This window comes from Melozone crissalis, unplaced genomic scaffold (genome assembly GCF_028551555.1).
Source record: "Melozone crissalis strain CALT ecotype California unplaced genomic scaffold, PUWL_Pcris_2 ptg000013l_1, whole genome shotgun sequence".
Lineage (NCBI taxonomy): Eukaryota > Metazoa > Chordata > Aves > Passeriformes > Passerellidae > Melozone > Melozone crissalis.
In genome coordinates this window covers 6,496,561-6,511,612 of record NW_026535791.1, presented here as the reverse complement: position 1 = coordinate 6,511,612, position 15,052 = coordinate 6,496,561, and the positions used below count along the sequence as shown (strand labels likewise).

The 15,052-nt window shown below is 41.4% G+C and overlaps 1 protein-coding gene across 2 annotated transcripts; it reads left to right on the top strand.

The window, feature by feature from the left end:
* Nucleotides 1–4,014: 4,014 nt before the first annotated feature.
* On the top strand, nucleotides 4,015–14,076 carry SLC46A3 (solute carrier family 46 member 3). Of its 2 annotated transcripts, none has more exons than XM_054271401.1 (5): nucleotides 4,015–4,420; nucleotides 9,521–10,394; nucleotides 10,803–10,886; nucleotides 12,313–12,469; nucleotides 13,908–14,076. In XM_054271401.1, the coding sequence occupies exons 1-5, from the start codon at nucleotides 4,229–4,231 to the stop codon at nucleotides 13,993–13,995; spliced, it is 1,395 nt and encodes a 464-aa protein (XP_054127376.1). In that variant the 5' UTR covers nucleotides 4,015–4,228; the 3' UTR covers nucleotides 13,996–14,076. The 2 variants fall into 2 exon arrangements, with proteins under 2 accessions (XP_054127376.1, XP_054127377.1); XM_054271402.1 differs by having other exon boundaries at nucleotides 4,015–4,424; nucleotides 9,525–10,394.
* Nucleotides 14,077–15,052: the final 976 nt, after the last annotated feature.

The following is a 15,052-nucleotide window of genomic DNA, read 5'->3' as shown; positions in this document are numbered from 1 at the left end:
TTGCTCTAGCAAGATTTTAAGAGCAGATGAAATTTAACAGCCTCCTGCAACAGAGCAGCATGTGACTCAGAGGCAGGCACTCCAGCTCTGCCTCAGCTGCCTACTTTCAGTTCCTCGTTAAGGAGCTGTTTACATTAAACAGACGAAACTTGAAAGAAGGAAAGAAAGCTGCTGTTTCAGATTAAAAGACGCTGTTAGGCAGAAGCATGCCTCTGTCCGCTTCTGCCAAGGGTGAGGTGAGCCGCAGGCCGAGGCGAGGAGCGCTTTGCTGAGTCACGGCGGCCGCGAATATCTGCAGCGCGCGGCTGCTGCTGCTGCTGATCATGGCCTGCCAAGGCACCCCTGCTGCCCAGGCAGGGACAGGGAGGGGCAGGCAGCACAGCACTACCGGCGCCACCAGTTATCTCCCAGAGGTGCTGGACTGGAGCTGGGAAATGGCTCACTAGAAATTCTGTATGAAGCAACGCGGCCAGACGAAAACAACTTACATCAGCTATCTACAGTGAAAAGCTATCACATGCCCAGAACATAAATGCGATTGAAAGCAAAACAGGAAGGAAAACAAAAGACCAAATCACCTCAAACAGAACCAAGAAGCTGCACTAAATTTCAAATCCTCAAGTAGTCTGAAAACGAGTCACAGCAGATCTAGTAACCCTTGTAGCTTTGTTTAGGGCTGGGCAAAGCCACAACAGGCTCTCTGCACAAGCTACACCTGAGCACAGCCCAAAGGGAGCTGCTAAATTCTTCGCCACTGAGTCATCTAAACAGAAGACCCACCAGTGTGAAGGGCTTTCAATGGAAATAACTAAATCTGACATATGAAATAATCAGGGATGAGCAAGGAGGACTTGCAAATACTGAAAAACAGAACTACTGAATACACCACACCATTTAGAAATGGTTGCTGTTATGTGGTGTGTGAGACAAGATGCCAGCAAGAACCCCAGTTCTGTTAAGATTTTCTTATTCAGAAAAAATAAATATATCCTGACGCCTTAGATATGCTTGAGGATTCAAACAAGCACAAATTTTCAACACAACACTTCAGAAGAGTAAAAAGTGCCATATGGCATCAAGACGAATGTTAACAGTAGTGCTGGTGCTGTGACAGAGGTGTTCAGAGCACCCCATTTTCAGGAACACAAAGTCAGTGGGATGTTGTTGCCCACACCGTTACAGTTACATCTAAACTTAGGTATGCTTCTGCAGAATTGCATTACTTACTCTCTTTTTCTTCCTTCAATATTTGGAGAACTTCCTTCATACATCTTTGTTTGCCCTGCTCATGGGCATGACACAGGTTATGAAAGATTTCTGCAGAACTGCATTTCATATAAAACTATCTGCCAAAAATGTGCTTCTCTTCCCTTTTTAGGTTTCTTTTTTAAAATTTGTGTTAACCACTGTTCTCAAGACAGCCTTGAAAACATGAGTTGAACATTAGTACAAACAGTACAGTAATGTTACTCTGTAATCCATAAATTACATGCAGAGGGCTAAGGTTCTCAGTAGATTGTTAGCAGTGTAAATTAAAGCCAACTCAATTTTAAAAAGTACTTCTCAGAAGGAATTAAAATTACATTTTACATGTCAATATTATTTAGTAAAGCACTACTGATGTTTTCAGCAAAATATTTCAGCAAAGTGTTTTTCCAAAATGTCTTCATCAAAAGAATGTTCAATTCTTCACACATTGAGGATGTCATAAAATGCAAACCAGTGCAAACTGCAGAGCTCCAGCCACCACATGCCTGGGATCTTTGTGAAGTCTGTTCATGGGCATGTCACTCAAATTTGGGCCAGTGTGAATGCTGGTGGCACGGGACAGTGGAAGGTAGCTTACCATGTATTGTGTTATTTGGAAATGCTCAACTTCAAAGAATAAGCATCACCCAACTAGGTATGATCTTAAAAGCCCAATCGTATCTATTGCTTTTAGTTCTCCTTGCAGTGAGGGAGACTGGAAACAAATGAGGGCCAAGTCTCTCCCAGTGCACCTGCTTGAGGGGAATATATTGTGTCAGCACTGGGAAATATTCACAAACAGCTGTTGCTTCGAGCTGCTGCACAAAGGTAAAAAGGCGCTTCCAGGTGAGCAGCTCAGGCTGCAGCTTTGCCTTCAGCACTGGTGAGATCACAGCTTTGCTGGAGCCACTTGGCTCTGTAAACCCAAGCCCTAACTTAAACACAGTTACTAGGAAGGAGAGAAGCAGAGGACCTCTCCAGAACACAGATGGACAGCTCCACTCTTTGGCTCTGGGAAGGCTGTTCTGAAGGAGCTGTGCATTAAAACAAGTTTGGTCAGCAACCTGGACTGCACCCAGACACTTGTGTTCCTTTGTAAGTGACAGGCTCTTTAGCACAGCTGGATCTGGCAAGAAACTTAATGGCCTCTGGACAATATCCCTCTGTGGAACAAAAGGAAGTTCCAACAGGCTTAAAATCCCTTCTTCACCCTGCTCGAATAAATGTTAACAGCTGGACAAGTGACCTGAACAGCCTCTCTCACCTAACAGCCTCGCATGATTGTTTTGGCTTTACCTTGTGACAAACAACATGCTGTCACAGGATGAGTCAGACTTTGGACTTGGCCAGGTTGAGGAGAAGGACACCATTCTCTACAAGCTGATTTCATGCCAGAGTAGCCCTTTTTTTGAATCAGCCTGTCTGTGTGCCTTTGTGAGCAAGCCTATATGCTAGACCAAAGAAGCTCAAGTAAATGATCAAGGCCACTGAGCTGGTACGCTGGGTTGATCTTGTGCTAGGAGACACTTGACAAACCAGTGTTGTCCCTAAATTTGGGACTGAATGACATGTCACATGGCAGTGAACAAGTTAAAGCATTGCTCAAGATCATATGACCCACATTATGGACAATCTGTCTTCAAATCACTTTATTAAGGAACTCAATTTTCATGAAGTTTCTAAACTGCTCTTCTTATTTTAATAGAGCAAATACATCAGGGAAACTTTGAAGTTCTGATGTGCTTTTAGCAAAAGGGACTTTTTTGCAGTACTTGTGACTGAGAACCAGTATTTAAGACTGAAAGGTGGTCCTTCAGGATGCCCTGGCTGTGTCACCTCTCCTTGGTACACCACACCTGTGACAAGGGCAGAGCCATTACTCGGTGCTCTCCTGGGAGGAGAGTGCAGAGCTGTGTGCTCGCCGTGCTGTGGATGCCGCGCACAGCAGGGCGGGCAGAGGCCGTATCTGAACCGCACAACTGCGGGTCTGCATCAGCACAACCTTTCATGCGGAAATGCAGCAGGTGCCCCAGCAGGTGCTCACAGCGACAGAAGCTGTTCACAGCCTTTCCCCTGATACCCTGCGCCAGCAATGCCCGACCCAGAGAGCGAGATCTATCTCTTCCTGGCACTGCTGGGTTAATGGTTAGACTTCATGATATTAGAGATCTTATCCAACCTACACAGCTTTATGCCTCTATTAATGAGAGACCGGCTGGTGGCTAACAAATGTTGCGTTTACACACGCTGACAAGCCGAGAGCCCACGGAAGGGGAGCGGCTGTAATAAAACCCCTAAGCTCTGTCAGCTGAGAGCGGAGCGCTCGGCAGCACGGGAGAGCAGCACGCCGTGGGCTCCCCTTCGGCCAGGCACGGCCACCTGCGCAGGCTGAGCTGCGGGCCGGGCTGGCGGTGCTAAACGAGGCCGGCGATGCCGCTGACAGCGCAGATCCTCGTTGTGTAAGCAGCCCGAGCACGCCGCGGGCCCGGGGAGCGCTGCTGGCATGGCCACGGTGCTGACGCGCGCTGACCTCCGGCAGCAGCCCCCGGCGTGGGGACAAGCAGGGCGGCGGTGGCAGCCGCGGGCGGGCACAGGGACCCCGCTCGGCCCCGGGCCCGGTCAGGCTCCGCCCGCCGCAGCGCCTCGCCCCGCTCCCGGGCCCTGACGGGGACAGCGCCGGGACGGCCGCTCCGGGCCTCGTCCTCTGGGCGGCCGGGGGGCGGTGACGGCGCGGCGGGGGACGCTCCTCCGCTGAGGGACACGGCCGCCCCCGTCCCGCCCCCGGTGTCCCGATGTCCCGGCGCTGCGGGACGGGCCCGGTGCGCAGGGGACAGCCCGGCGGGACGGGACGGGGCTGGCGGAGCACGGCCCCCGTGCGTGGGGCTGTCACCGAGCCCGCTGCCGCCCGGGGCTTTCGCTTCCACCTTCTGAGCACTCGCGGTTTGTTTCCTGGCGCAGGGTTTGAAGCCCAGACCCAGAAATGAGGAAGGTTCTGTGCGTGGAGCCCGTCATTTTCTGCTACGTGTTTGCGTTTTCCCTGACGACCCCGCTGGTGCAGCAGTTCATCTACCGGCGGCTGTGGGAGCAGGAGTACAACTCCACTTTTATCAGCGACAGCAATGCCAGTCACTGCGAGCAGAATAAGAGCAGCCCGGCTTATATCAAACAGAAGGCAAGTGGCGGGGGAGGAATAATAATTGTAAATAAACTTGCTGCCAGGAGGTGCTGCCTCAGTATAACCTCCTGTTTCATAACCTTGACCTGTAACTCTGCGGAAAGCCGTAGTTTTGTAACCTGCTCCCACTTCACTGTCTCCTCGCTCTAATGTTATGCTGTAGGTAGAGACAGTGCTTTAAAGACAAAGATTTGTCTCCAGGAAGATACTGAGATAAATTCGTATTTTAGCGGGAGTTGAAGATCGCCTGAGAGAATGGGGACCAAATTAGCATTGGGCTGACATTACCGCGGGTACAAGTGGAGGTGGAGGCTCCTCCTCCCACACCACTGTGCGTGTTGTGTTTGTGAGCCGCCCGTTGTCTGCGGCTCCTACTGTTGTTTGTAACCGAGTGAAGCTTAGCAAATGCGCTGTAATTTTGAAGAACAGTATCTAGCTTAAAATACATGTGTTTCAGAGGAATTACAAGAATGAGGAACAGAGGAAATTAAAAATTTTGTGGTTTTAAAACGAGGAAAAAAATTTTAACTGATCTTTACATGATTAAATACGGTTGATGGTTTGCCATTCAGAGCACTAGTGTGCCTTGCTGGAATACAAGGACGTCAGCATGACGGGATCCCATGGTCAGTTACATTTTTAGCACTTTTCCATAGTTCAGTGTGCTGGATAGCTAGTTGTTGACTGGCACCTCTTCCATTGCACTTCCAGTGCAGTTTTAATGCTACACTTAAGCAGAGCTGGCTGAGAGCTGCCAGCAGAAGAGATGGTCATTCTCCATTTCCCTTCCCCCTCTCACCCCACTGTTGTGTCTTGCAGTTCTGCAGTTAGAGGTTATGGTTTGGATTTGAGTGGGGCACTGATTCAACAGAAAGCTCATCTCTTGTTTTGGGGTTGTTGTTTTTATAATGTTGGGATTTTTTTCCTGAAGCAATACACTGCTCTGGCACACTCAGTGGCCACATGATTTCTGTGTCTAACATGAGAACAGCAGAGGGAACATATTTTCAGAAGAGGTGCAATAGCACCATACTTGTCAACAACAACTGGCAGTTGAGTTGGATAAAGTGAAAGATGAAACCACTTTAGGGCCAGAAAAGTAAATGATTCACTGTGTAAATTACACAGAAGTTGGGGTCACAGAAAGAGTCAATTGGCATTCCCTTACACTGCTGAAAAGCTGGTACTTGAAAAGTTTTGCTCACATCCCATATCTGAATCTCTGATGTGCTGCATATGTGCAAGTCTGAAAAGACTGAATGCCTGAGCTTATCTGCCTCATTTGTCATATATAAAAGGAGATTGCTAATGGAACATGCTTCCAGTGAAGGTGATTAAAGAAATAATTCAGGACTTCTAGTGTGGTATATGTTCTTTGTCATGTGACAGAAGCTGGTCTCATAGAAAAAATGTGAAAAGGTCAATAGAACTGTGGTCCAACATGGCTTCTGGGCTGACCCATGGAGGTACTCACCAGTTATTGTTGGAGTAATGCTTGTATGTTACTCCCAAAAAGTGTTTTGTTTAGTATTAGCTCCCCATTTGATGCTGTGTCTGGCAATTTTCTCTAAGCATACAATTCTAATTGCAGAGCCCATCAAGAAATCAACGTTTCAAATACATCTTTGCATTTTGCAACCCCCTGAAATTCAACCTGACTTTCAAATTGCCATCACCTATGGTTCAAGATATGACTTCATTTTTTTTTCTCAAAACACTGAAGCAGAGTGCTTCATTTCAGCTGAAGTTTAGATAGCATCTCTGATTTGATGACATATTCACACTTTACAGGTCTTTTGCTTACAAATTATAGTTAATTTGATATTTGAGAACATGAGTCCTTCAAGACAGCAGTTGAATAAAGGCCAACAGAACTTCTTCGTTTCCCTTTCCTGCCAAATTTCCGTTCCCTGCATTTCAGTGATTGCCAGTAGGGCATGAGCTTTTGAACAATTACACTCTTGTCTGGATGCCTTGCTGCATTTTTATACCACACTAGTTACCATAGTGTAACAATGTAGGTGCTCAAAACACCCATTAATTTAAGTGCAAATGGGCCTCTGTGCTGAGTTATAATCATGTGAGGGGGCCAAAGAGTAGATCCAGTAACTTAATTCCAAACCCTTTCACAAGGAAGTGTGAAGTAGGTGTTCCAGATTTTCCAAGACCTTCCTAACCTAAATCTAACTGAATTAGGTTTATTAGATGTTGTAACTGTTGCTGTAAGGCCCTGTTTGGCATTAATGTTTAAAAGAACATCTCTACTAACAGTTAATTTAGTGTAAGTCCTTATGTTCTGAGAATGAAGAAGCTTTATACGAATCTCACCTATTTCAAAGCAAAATGTAAAAGGAAATTGAAGACAAAAATCACTTGGAGCCTGCATAAAAAGTAGAATATAGTTCAAAATGGTTCATCTTCACAAAATTTAGATTATTTTTTACAATTTGAAAAAGATAGTCATAATGAAGTGAGTTTGAAGGTAATATGGATGTAAACTGAAGCATTCTGATCACCAACTTGGATAATCCTTTTTTAATATCTCAGAAAGAGCTGTATTATTAATCATTAAACATTGTTTATCATCCCATTGATTCATTATACAATCCATTAATTTCCCCTTCCTACTCAGTAATATTTTATCTTATCAGCCTGTGATTTTATATGTCCTTTATATTGTTCAATCTCAGGTGCTGCCCTTCTCTCTTAATTTAATCCTTATATAAGTTACTTGCTTCTTCATTTTTGTTCTTTTAATTTTGAAATAGGTGATTGAAATACCTATTTCAGTCCCCTGTGAGTAATTTTTCAGAGTAGAGTGAATTTGCAGATTGAAAACCTATACCTTTCCCTTCAAATATATGTAGTTCCATTGATTATTTAATGGAGTTATGTGATTTTAAAGAAGCTGAAGGTTTGACCTATCATTTTTTATATTCTTTTCCTTTGGCTTCATAAAACCAGAGACTGAACAGTCGCATGCCTTACACTCTAAATGGATTTTTCCTGTACTTATGTCTGTAGTCTTTTTTTCAGTAGACATCAAGTTTTTTATCTCAGCATGTTCATGCTCACGTGTGTTACCTGGATGTGAAGCCATGTTTTGTGTGTTGCACAACTTCTTCCCAAGTTTTGGGTTTTTCTTTCTTTCACCTTTACACTTCATTATGGTCTGGCAATAATCTCTGTATTATATCATTCATGTGGGCTGAGATGATACTTATTAACATTTAATTTTACTTTTAACATAGTAGCATTTGTTTGATACTCATGGCTTTGAACAAGACAATCCTAGTAAAGAAGCAATGTCTGTGACTACATAGAGTTATTTTTGTCAGCAGCAGAAGAGTTAAAGATCAGAATAATGTTTTCCAACTCAGTTTGTTCAGTCTTCATGGTTTTGACTCTTCCAGGGTGACAGCATTGCTGGCAAGTTACCAGGATGTCATGAATGATCAGGCAGTCAGACACCATAAGGGAAGGGAGCAAAAGACTTTGGAGGGCTGGGGATCTTGAAGGCTTTCCTTGGCAACCTCAGGATCAGTTGATTTTCCTCTTGTAATAAAGCCTGGTATCTTGTAAGCAAAGGAAGAGATTGAATGAGAAACTCATGGTCTCTGCCTGTAAATATAAATACAAATTTATACAGCATTCAGCAGCTTTTAAAATTCCCCAGGTACATTCCTGTAAGTTTTAGGGCTTTTTCATGATTTTGGATGCTACTCAGTCAGGATTATGCTAGCTACATAGGAGACACCTGAAATGTGGAGTATAGATGGCTTGAATACAGGCTGAGAATGGCGTGGGCAGGTTTGCAGAAGTGTGCCTGTTGCTGATTGAAGAGCACAATGCCTGCCCAAGTCAGTGTTGTGCCTCAGAAAACTCCAAGACTTTCAACAAGACTTTGCTCTCTGCATCTGAAACTTTGTTTTAGCTAGTATAAAGGGTTTGTATGAATAAAGTTGCTTCCTTTTCCCCTACTGTCTGATCAGGTGGCTGTCGTTGAAAGAGCTGTTGTGGCTACACTTATCAGGTACTCTCATATCTGCATTAAAAACAAGATCAGAATTTGCTTGCTGAGGGTCCTTTAGCAGCTGGCTTCAAAACAATTCTTTTCAATTAAATATTCTTTAGTTCTTTTTTTCTGCAGGCATCCATGCTCTGTTAAATGGTTGGTTTTCAGTCACATTTAATTTTTATACTTCTGCTAAAAAGAAGTCTGAAATTTTTCCCATAAAGGGTGTTTATTTTTATAGTGCTAGCTGCTGTTCCTTATGTGAATACCTGCTGTGGTGTATGTGTAGAGACATCACTGATTTGGACAATTCCTGAACCCAGAGCTTTACAGTGTTTGCAAAATCCATTAATTCATGTACCTGTGAGTCAGTACAGTATTTAAACCTGTATTTCACTTTTTTGGTTGTTACTGCTGTTTGTAATAGTACTAGTAAGATTGTACAGTGGGATGTCAGAGCAAACTGTGATCTGTTTACTTGCATAGTGTGCTCTAGTCCATTAATTCTTCTTTGTACCCCCCTCAGCAGAATTATTTGGGAGGAAAAAAGAGCTCCTGTGAAGAGGGAGCATTGAGTGTGTTCCTTAATCGGTGACTGGCTTACTACTGATTTCTGAGTAGTATTAAAATAGCCCAGTGCTGTTTTGCCATATCCTGTGTTGAAGGAGATAGTTGCAGTTAAAGATACTTACAGCTCTTTTAAGTACAAGTTCAAAAGGATAGTTCTCCTGTCTGCATTGAAACTGCTCTGTCAACAGTACTAGTAAGACTGTGTCTTCAGCTTTAAGTTTTGGGTTAAAATGTAACAGGGAATGTTTGAGGAATATTGAAGATCGAATTACAAAAGTCTGAATATGCATGTTTTATATATAGAGTATATAGCCTAGTATATCAAAATGTCATAGAATGTTATAAAACTACATTGCATGTATTATGTTTTATAATAGTATAATTTATAATCTGTAAACATGCACAGTGATATTCATTATATTGCATACTAATAATTATGTAAGCAATATTGTGACAGATTTTTTCCCCAATTTATTATAGTATTTACAATTATTTTTATTTTCTCTTTGCAGGAAGTTCAAGAAAAAGCCTCTGTTTTTATTATGCAGTTGGACTTAACTAGAGCCATTCCCAGCCTTATAGTTGCCTTTGTCGTTGTAGCTAATGGGGATCGCCAGGGACACAAAAGGTCTTTAGTTTTACCATCAATGGGAGCTTTGATTTCTAGTATTAGCTTCACTGCAATATCATATTTTTCCTTGTCACTCTCTGTCCTATTTGCATTTGCATTTATTTCTGGACTGTTTGGGAGTATAGCAACTTTCCTTGGAGGAGGCTTTGCTTACATAGCAGAGGAGTGTCATGATGAGAAGCAGAAAACAACACGAATAGCTGTAGTGGATTTGATTTTTGGAGTTGTATCTGGATTGGCAGGATTGTCATCTGGCTACTTTCTAAGAGGAATAGGCTTTGCATGGACATTTGTGATAGCATCTCTGCTCCATGTCATTAATATAATCTATATTGTATTTTTTCTGGAAGATACCGTAGGTGTATCTCAATTCCAGCATGAAGCACCAGTATCCTGGAAAGACCTTCTTAGGGAGACATTTTCTGGAGTGTACATGCTTTTTCAAACTGCCCCTTATAAAAAGAGAATTTTAATAATTGTGTTACTTTTTACATTTATGACTTATTTGTTTACTGTGCTGGGTGGGACTTCACTTTTTACACTGTATGAACTGGATGAGCCACTCTGCTGGAATGAAGTATACATTGGATATGGAGCAGCTGCATCCACTTCTGTCTCACTGACCAGCTTTTTAGGAGTTTACTTATTTTCCAAATGTCTCAAAGACATTTATATTGTCTTTATTGGGATGTGTTCTTACATTGGAGGAATGATCATGGCTGCCTTTGCCAAAACTACTCTGCTCATGTTTTTAGGTGAGTTCAGAATCAGTTATTCTATGGTCAACAATGTATATGAAAATACTGCTGTGTTATCTGTAGTGAATGCAGTTGTTGGATATTGAATGTGCCACCTTGAAAGGGTCACAGAGAGGTAAAATATAGATGGGTGATCAGCCTGATCTAGGATTTGATTAAAAGATGAACTGCGTGGAGAAACAATGGAATTACCTGCTTATGGTTTTAGTGCCATAGAAATATACTTGATTTATAAATTTCTCTGTTCTTGGAGAATTGTGTCTCAGTGCACTAGTAGTCTGACTTTTCTGCTGCCTTTTACTATTTGGGGAACTAAGTGTTCAAAAGTGTATGACTAATGCAGTTGCAATATATTTGTAAATCCCTGGATTTTAATTAGTTCAATGTCTCATGGCTGCTTTACAGTGAGAGTGCCATCTTTGTTCTGCTTTATGCCTATTCCTGTTCTCCGATCCATGCTGTCAAAAGTGGTTCTCCCTGGTGAACAGGGTAAGTAGAATTGTTTTTAAACAATAAAATAATATGGTGCCTCTGAACAGAGATGCACAAAGATTACCTTTAAACAGACAGATAATGGTACTTTAAGATTCCTTTTCTTTCAAGTTCTGTATAATATAAGCCTGTGTCTTGACATTAATGGTTTCTGGTTCTGAATTAAATATAAACAATACTGTGTTAAAAAGTACTGCAAGTTTCAACTTTCAAACAAAATACTGTTCTTAAATTAAAGACCATGGGAAACTTGAAGCAGGGAATGCCCAAGATTTATACAAGTGTTTCACAAGGGCTTCTACATTCACAAGATTTAGCATGCAGAGAAAAATATGTTATTTAGTCAATTTCTCACTTACTAATTTAAAAAGGTAAGCAGTAGGTGGTCAATCTTCATAGCACTTGAAAACAATTAGACTTGTATCCTGAGCTATGGAGCAGGACCCCAGCTTCAGGCTTGTAGCTTCTAAACATATCCCTAGAAATGTAACATAATACTTCTCAAAGTAATTTCCTTATGGAACACAGAAAAAAGCATGTCAGGCCTCAAAATACGGCTCTAATATTCCATATTTTGCTTTTGGGGAGTGTGTATTTTCTAGATTTTGGGAAACATATACTTTCTAGAAACATTTTCCTGAGTTGCTGTGTTTTACTTTTTAAAAGATTAATCTTCATACACTAAAACAAGGACCTCTTTTACTAGCTGTGCCAAAATGCACCTCTGGTATTGAGTTTCTTGGCATTCTTCAGGGCTTTGGCTATTTGAGTAGTTTGATGAAGCAATCAGGTTGCCTCTTGTCATCCTTTTCTGCTTACCTAGTGTGATTTTGGTTATGGTTCTGTGACTATGAATGAAGCTCCAGAAAATGTGTTCAACAAGACACTTGTGGGATAGACTGCCATCCCAAAGGGTAGTTCAGTCCAAAAAAAGTTGTTTCTTTTCAAAAATGAGAAGGCAGTGGTTTTAAGCTGAACTAGCAGTCCTCGTTGAATCAGTATTTTCCACATATAAAAGTGAAGGTTAGAGAAGGAAGAAACAAGAAAGGGAAAAGTAAAATGAAGAGAACTGGAAGGGGTAAAGGATGGAAATGTGCACAACATGGTTAGTGAGGATGAACAGGTTAAACTTGATGTGATAAGCAAATGCAAGAAAGTAGGCATGGTGACAGAATAATAGGAAAGAAAAATAGTTTCCATCAACAAAATGTGTTATTTGTTGGGTTTTTGTTCATTTAAAATAACTAGCATTTTGTAGGAGTTGCCACGGTTTTCACAGCAAAGTATGATTGCCTAGTGCTTGTAACTTGCAAAAATACTGTCAACAGATGTATCTTTTGAACCATGTTTAAAAACTTCAGTACTTTGAAGAGGTTTGGTTTGGTTTTGTTTTGTTTGTAATTTGCCCATTTATTTTTGGCAGGTGCTGTGTTTGCTTGTATTGCCTGTTTAGAAGTTGTGACCGGCACAATGTCAATTTCAGTTTTTAATATTCTCTATGCAACTACTGTTGCATGGTTTTCAGGCTTTAGCTTCCTCCTATCAGCAGGCCTTTGTCTAATTCCACTGTCTGTCCTGTGGTAAGTACAGATCAGGAGGGTTCTTCTGACTGGCTTTGCTAGTAATTTCTGTTTTGACATGAATTGAAGCTGAATAGTTTAATGTGGTAGTTCTCAAACTTTCCTATCTGCAAGTGTGCTGTAGTGGCTCTAGCTTCACACCTTTTCTCTCATCCAGCCACTTTCCCTCAGCTCTGTGCTGTGAATTTCCCCCAAACTGAAGATAACTGAATGCACTGCCAGTGGGATACACCATACCCTTTGACTGCACGTGACTTCCCTTGGTTTGAGACCTTTACCTGGTCTTTCTTCCAGGAAAACCTTTCCCTGAACTTAATTTTGCAATCTGAGCTCTTCTAGATGCTAATGAGGGTTATAAACATGACAGTCACCCACTGGGTTTAATAGAAACCTGTCTGTCCTGGTCTTTGGTCATGGGTACATTGTGACCCATTGCCATTAAAACCTGTAAAAGATTTTAAAGCCCAAAAGAATAAACTTCTAAACATGTTTTAAATAAAGGCCTCTATAGAAGTTGTGTCTAATCATACCTAGTGACCATCTAGTAGCAAGGACAGTGAAATACCATTCACGAGTACTCATAAGCAAAAATTATTTCCACTATAAATTACTTCTTTAGGATGCTGAAACAAAAATCGAAATGGCAGAGGAATCCCTTTTCATTAGACAGATTTACAGTTGGGGGAAAAAACTGTTTTTTCTTAAGAGAGTGGCACTCTGGCTGGAGACTTGCATATTTTTTCCTAAGACTTTACCTCGGTCTCCTTTTATCTCTGCATCAGCTGCATTTTAAGATTCAAATAGGCAGTGTAGATTTAGACCATTTCACATAATTTCAAGTCTATTCCTGTTTCATTATAATTATTTACAGTCTTTACAGAAGATGTAAAGACTGTGTAAATAATTATAATAAAGTAGGAGTAGACTATTCTAATGGTAATGTAAAGTAGTAATGGGTCTTAGACCTGAGGGAATTGAAGCAAAGGGGTCTTGCATGTAAGAAGAATACTTTCCAGTAAAGTAATAAAGTAATTGAGAAATTCAGTTAAATTAACAAAGGCACAGTAAATACTTGTTCTCTTAAGTATTATCTTTAGTTTAGTTCAGTGGAAGCAGAGAAAGTCTCTTCTGTTATCAGTTTCAGATATCTGACCCTTTCTTTTTGGTGTCATTCAGTGTTGCAGTTGGAGAGCAGAAAGGTAGTTGTTCCAGTCTGTAACATGCAAAGTAGTTTAGTACTGTGCTCAAAGGCAGCAGTAATGATATTGTCTGACTTGTGTAATTAGGGCAAATAGTGTCACTGCTTTTGTTCACTAAGATACATTTGTGCCACAGAAGATGGCTGCAGAGAGCTAGCCTGTGTGTTTGTTGGTGCTGAATCAGCATGCTATACTGAACTATCTCAGCTAAAGATACCTGTCTTATCTTTGTCTTACAGCTGGCTTCTGTGCACAAGCTGGAATGGGGAGGACTTGGCTCTGCTGGTACCCGAAGAAGTATCCAGCTTAGAGAGTGCTGATAGTTGAACAAAGGATCCACATACCCAGGATTTCTAATCTGACATGCAGTGGCCGAGATAGTTATGTCACACAGAAACCACAGAGATAACACAACACAATCTCCCAAGTGGCTCTGCAGCAATAAGCACTAAATTGGTACCACTCAATACCCAATCTCTTTTTAGCATTTGACTAAAGCTAGCTATTAACTATGGAAATAGGCTGACAATTGAGATTAATGCTGCTTCAGCATGAAGGAAAAAATAAGGTAGGATGGTACTTTTTCCACTTACTCTTTCTCAAGTTTGAGAATGTCAGCTGTGGATTGTGATACATCTTGTATCACTCTAAGTTGGGTGGCAAAGACAAGCTTAGCAACCCAGAGGATGCTGGCACTTCTGCTGAAGCCATTTGCAGCTTGTGCCAGCGGAGGATGTGGTCCACTGCATATATCTTGAAAGGCCTGTCTTAACACTGAAGCCCCAAACTGTCTAAAATTACTAAACTAAAAAGTAGTTTTTTTCAGAAAGCAAACTGGAGGCAGTACTTACACCTGCCATAAGCACACTTACTGTTCTGCAGCTAGCAGAGTGTTTGTGTAAGTTTAACATAATATGTGTGGACCTTGCCTGTGACTTAGCTCTTGAAATGGATTTTCACACAGAACTGTCAGAAAATTTCTTGCAGAGAAATCTTACGGAGTGTGAAGTTTAGCCTAAACCTACATTTTGCAGAGGCCATATTGCAAATTTATCAGTTTCCATATATTAAGGAATGCATACAGACATCTCTGTTTTGTCCCAGAGATACTTGTTTTCTAGTTAAGTTGGTACTTAGCTTAAAGGTTTCTTTTGGTGAAAATCTGTGATAGCATTTCTTATCTGTAGATCTTTATTTTTTTAACAACTCTGAAATGAGGTGACAAAATCAGAATCAATAATCTATTCATCTTGCAAGAAATGCAGCATAATTTATGAACATTTGAACAGCACTTTTAATCTTCAAAGCACTTTACAAATGCTATTCAAAACATCCTTCCATAATAGATACTATCCTCTCGGTTGGATAGAGAGAAATTAACAGA

Coding starts and splice junctions, on each gene's coding strand:
- SLC46A3 (XM_054271401.1), top strand. CDS start 4,229: ATGAGGAAGGTTCTGTGCGTGGAGCCCGTCATTTTCTGCTACGTGTTT. Junction 4,421..9,520: donor CGGCTTATATCAAACAGAAG/GCAAGTGGCGGG, acceptor TTCTCTTTGCAG/GAAGTTCAAGAAAAAGCCTC. Junction 12,470..13,907: donor ATTCCACTGTCTGTCCTGTG/GTAAGTACAGAT, acceptor TTTGTCTTACAG/CTGGCTTCTGTGCACAAGCT.